The sequence below is a fragment of the Antrostomus carolinensis genome, unplaced genomic scaffold, assembly GCF_000700745.2.
Source record: "Antrostomus carolinensis isolate BGI_N321 unplaced genomic scaffold, ASM70074v2 scaffold45192, whole genome shotgun sequence".
Taxonomy (NCBI): Eukaryota; Metazoa; Chordata; class Aves; order Caprimulgiformes; family Caprimulgidae; genus Antrostomus; species Antrostomus carolinensis.
Genome location: NW_010301298.1, coordinates 7374 through 12567, shown reverse-complemented (window position 1 = coordinate 12567; position 5194 = coordinate 7374). Strand labels below are relative to the sequence as shown.

General features: G+C 45.6%; 1 protein-coding gene across 1 annotated transcript in view; it reads left to right on the top strand.

Annotated features, from left to right (window-relative positions):
• Nucleotides 1–1483: 1483 nt before the first annotated feature.
• The window catches only part of LOC104521400 (carboxypeptidase A1), a gene marked incomplete at its 3' end in the record, with an annotated part of 10518 nt that continues 6807 nt past the window's right edge, over nucleotides 1484–5194 (top strand). The window contains exons 1-2 of the mRNA XM_010163381.2: nucleotides 1484–1607; nucleotides 4433–4511. Coding sequence (XP_010161683.1) covers nucleotides 4447–4511 — 65 coding nt within the window. The remainder of the gene's footprint in view (nucleotides 1608–4432; nucleotides 4512–5194) is intronic.

Below are 5194 nucleotides of genomic sequence, written 5' to 3'. Positions count from 1 at the left end.
AGTCACTGTTATTACACTGGTACATCGCTGCAGGTTTGCCAGAGATACACGAATTGAGAGTTCTGCTCCTAAAATGCCAGTTACATCTACAAATGGTGAGCCATATATTGAAATCCCAACTCTCATTCTTTACCCAGAACATTCCCAAGATGCCTTGTGGATCAGGAACGTGGAAATAATCCATTACTGCACAGAAGTAATAGTTCTCTCACCAGTAATCCCAAATTAATTGCATTTCAGTCAATTAACTTTGATTATCCAACAGCTGAGTTGCTGATGGAGCCCTTTGCCATGTTGGTGTTACAGTTGTAGCTTGAGATGATGGGAAATGAAATATTTCTATCCAAAGGTGAAACCTGTGGGATTTCTGAGGATTATGGGCTTGTTGAGAGTCTCCATGGAAATGGTGAAGGTGTGAGGGCTTCACTCCTGGCTACATTTGCCTGAGGCAGGGGCTGGTGCTGCTCCTTGTGCTCTACCACTCACCCTCGTGCCCCAGAGCCTCTCACTGGTGAGAATTATCATTATATAAAGAATTAATGTTTCTATGTTGGTTTCTAACATCTGTACAATGTTCTTTTCCTGAAACAGATCCTCCAGAAAGCCCAAGATAAAAGGATATGTCCTGACAAAAAGGAGAGCAATTCAAAAGGTAAAGATGAGCTTTGTCACTTATGTGTGGGGCTCAAAAAAAAACCAGTTTAGAAAATGCCCAGGACCTTGTGAGAGAGCAGGAGGTGATGCAGAACGGATGTGGAGAGGAGACAGGTGAGGTGCCAGGAGCACAAGGAAAGCTCAGTCCAGCATGGTCATCTCCCCTTCCTTCTCCTCTCCTTTCCTACTGAGTTGTTGAACATTTATTTTGAGAGGAACTGTGGGCTTGGGTTCAGACATGCTCTGTGGGTTTGGCAAGGACAGAAGCTCCCTCTTCTTTCCTGGCTGTGATCAGTAGGAGAGATTACTACACTTGTATCTTGGTTGCAAGAACTATTTTTAGATAGGGGGGCAACAACAGAAGGTCTGGACTTTACAGAAAAGCTGTGACTCCACCTAAATTTGATTACTTTTGAGGCCTTTCTAGTTGTCAGGGACCATTCTGACCCTCTGTCAACGACAGCACAGGCAAACTCTCTCTATATCCTCACAGAGATTTTAAGCAACGAGGCAAAGTTTGATTAGACGAGATTAATTTAACCTTTCACTTCTCTCATGTGTCATCAGGGTGTTTGTGATTCACTGTGTGATGCCACATCCTCTTAGGACTGTGCAGAGTTATGTCCCACCCTGTCCACGTTAATGTGCCAGGGCTCTGAGAGCGCTAATTGCCCTGATCCGCCTGGTGTAGGGCCACCACCCACGCGCCTTCCGCCCCTTGGAACAGGAGCTGCATTTAGGTGAGGCCATTTGGTCTGGTCCTTCTTTGAGTTGCTGTGGGTACACAGTGAGACTTGGGTCTGTAGCTTTTGACATCCTGGCTGTGGACCTGCTGTGTGACTTTGGATTTATCTGAGGATCTGGATTGTGGTTGTTCCTGGTCAGTGTCACCAAACCTGTTCTGCTTCTCTCATTGGGGTCCCGTGGGGCTGTGCTGCTTGTGGTGAGCTCTCTACCCCCCACCTGCTTTGCTGTCACCTTCTGGCTTGCTGTTTGTGGTGCACCCCTGCTCTTGCTGCTTCCTCATTTGCTCAGGTGTTTTAGGCCCTGAGCTGAGCACTACAGAGGCTGACTTTCAGCCTGGGCAGGACTTAGCCCATGGGATTTATCCTGTGGTTCAAGGCTGACCTCCAAACCCTGCAGGACCTCATGGCTACAGCAGGAGGTCACAGTGCTGCAGGCTTCTGTGGCCCCTTCAGTGGGGATTAGGAGTGGGCCCAAAGGTTTGAGCTTAAATACAGTGGTGGAGGCCTTGGATGAGGCTGGTCAGAGCACTCAGAGCTTGTTGGTGTACTTCAACCAAGGACCAAGTGACAGGACAAGAGGGAACAGCCTCAAGTCTCACCAAGGGCAGTTGAGATAGGAGAAGGTTGAAGTTGAGAAGGGTCTGGAGCACAAGTGTGCTGAGTTCCCTTGTGGCTGAGGGAACTGGGGGTGTTGAGCCTGGAGAAAAGGAGGCTGAGGGGAGACCTTGTGGCTCTGTCCAAGTCCCTTGGAGGAGGGTGGAGAGAGGTGGGGGTGGGTGTGTTCAACCAAGAAACAAGGGACAGGACAAGAGGAAATGGGCTCAAGTTGCACCAAGGGCAGTTGAGATGGGATGTGAGGAAGAATTTCTTTGCTGCAAGGGTTCTGAGGCATTGGAAGGGGTTGCCCAGGGCAGTGGTGGAGTCCCCATCCCTGGAGGGATTGAAGAGTCGTGTAGACACAGTGCTGAGGGACATGGGTTAGTCATAGGGGACTGGTCAGTGTTGGGTTCATGATTGGACTTGATGATCTTGAAGGGCTTTTCCAATCGAGGCAAATCTGTGATACTTTGAATCCTGACATCATGTTTGGCGGGATCTCTTGGCAGCCTTTAAATCTGTGCAGGATGTAGCATGAGTAATAAAGCAAGCTATAATTTTGTCCTAAATTAACTCCCTCCTTCCTGTTTTCAAAGAGTGAATTCACAGGAGGTGGTGTGGTCAGTTCTTTACGAGCCATAAACTACAGGTGGGATTTGACTTTCCCCAGAATTACTGTAGCAGGAAATTCTCATGATGGTTTCTATCTCTTAGGATAAACTCACATGATCAGATTGATTTTTAAGGAGAGTGGAGATCTTCTTGTTTCCCAAAGACTGGGTTAGGTTCAACCTCAAAGACCTGGAGACTCCCAGGAACATACTTTACCTCCCTGCAGAGCGTATGTTCTCCGCAGAGTGCCCCCAAGTTACAACAGTTGCAGGATGACTAATTCCTATGTGTCAAAACAGGCAGAATCTCTGCCTCAGGCTCCTTTTGTTCCCAAAAACACGAGGCCTGGCTTTACAAAAGACTTGCTCAGAGTCTTGCTGTGAATCCATGACAAGAAGCCCCTGGCAGTGCTGTGGAGGGATCGAGTGGGAGTAGAGATGATGGGAGGTTCCTCAGCGGGGTGCTGACAAATGTTGAGAGCAATATGGGTGAGATCTTCTGGGGATTGTTGGAGATTTCCTGTCCTCAGTCTCCTGAGGTTGGTTACAGAGTAGTTGAATCATTTCCCTTCTGTCCCACGTTAGTTCCTGGGAACTCCATCTGCAGTTATTACAGCAGAGTCAGCTCCTGGCTCTTCCTCAATAACATTTTCCATGGCATGAACAAAAAATGTAGCCAACAACCCTCCAGCTCTACTTGTCACCCTGGGACAACCACAGCTGAGTCTTCCCACGACCAAAGGCAAGAGAGATGGTTCCCAAAGCTCAGCCAGGAGACTGCCCATCGCCGTTACTCCTTCAACGGGAATCACAACAACTCAAATTCACGGAAGATGAACGAGATGGAGGCTGTTCCCCATGAAATGAGACGTAGACAGAGTCCAGCACAAGAACGAAGGAACCTGGAGACCTATTGGATCAGGGAACAGCCCTGTGGGCATTGTAAAGCTGAGAGGACCCGGCAGTGGCTGTTCCAACACTTCATCAAACCTGTGTCACCTCTTCCTGAGAAGGGCACTTCATTAAAAGATAATTTCTAGCAAAGTTCTCCAAGAAGACTCTACCCTGCAGAGTTGAACTTCTCCAAGTTCCTGATCACCCAAGGCTTGTTTTCTGCTCCTACTTGCTTTCTTGCTGCAACCTTAATTTGCTCGAAGCACTGGCTGGCTGGATCTATATGACATCATCCCAACTGAAGATTGGGGGAAAACTAGGCATTTCAATAAAGAATATATTTAATCTATCTGGTTTATATCTAGCAGTGTGTAACTTGTGTATAAGAGTGAATTTATAGCATGCCCTTGGGTCTAGTCTATCAGAGAGACCTTGTTGCCTACCAGGAAGGACCTGCACGCTGTCACCAGAGTGATTATTTCACCAAAGTGATTATTTTGAAGAAATAATTGAGTATTTTTGCTGAATTGAGATCTTTCTGCTGGTAACCTCTTTGTAACGAGGAGCAGGTGACTAGAAATCTACAGTAGGAGAAAAACCCATGAGCAGGACTCAACTGGTAAAGCTGGGATGATATTTTCAGCTTGACTCTGTTTTCCTTTACCTAGAAGAATGTGTAAAAGGACACCGAGGAGTTTTGTGGGCAAAGCTTTGAAAACAACTCCTCCCTTGACAGGTTTGAATGTGTTAAGTGGAAAATGTTGGGTTTTTTTGGGAGGTGAAATCGGTTTCCTGTCTGTTGTTTGCCTTGAAAGCTCTTGATAAATGTGAGAAGGTGCTCACATGGAATACAGGTAAAGTTTTATCTGAAAAAAAAAAGGGTTTCTTAACAAATCCTCTATAAATTCACCTTTGCTAGGCTGAGTTGAACTTCCTGTCGAAACATGAAGCTGATTTTGATCTTCACTGCCCTCTTCGGGGCTTCCTTGTGCCTGGAAACTTTTGTTGGGTGAGTTCATGCTTTTATGGAAGATTTTTTTATTTTCACTTACAGTTTTATTTTTCCCATCGTTGTTTTTCATGGTTTTAACTTTACAAAATCTCCTTGGGGCACATTCTTTGCTTTTTCTGACTGACCTGTCTTGTGACTTTGGTGTTGAAGGAAATGATTTCTACTTTCATTTGGGTTTTCTAAGATGGGGTTTAGCTGCAGAATTAAGCTCCTAAATTAATGTTCACCCAAGGTTTTGGCTTTGACTGTACCTAGGGAGCAGTCTCAAGCCTTGCAAAGCTTGAGTGTTCAGCGTGACAGATCTGGTTCAGCACAAAGCAGAGGCTAAAAACCATTGGAAAGGACACCAGCTTCCCTTTGGTTTTGAAGATTCTTATTTCTGTTAAAATACTTAATTCTCTTCAGAGCTTTTCCAAGCAATTCAAATCCTTATTTCCAACCATTATATTCTAAAGGTTTATCTGTACGTTGCGTTGAAAAATTATCTCCTGGTGTATTTCCTCACAGTTTTTACTGTGTGAGAACCTTAATAAAAGAAGATAAAAAAACCTTACAGATGCTTCCTGAGAATGTAGGAACTGAGCAGTAGATTCCAGTGAGTAAATCTGTATATGAACCATAGAATCACAGACTGGTTTGGGTTGGAAGGGACCTTAAAGCTCATCCAGTTCCAACCCCCC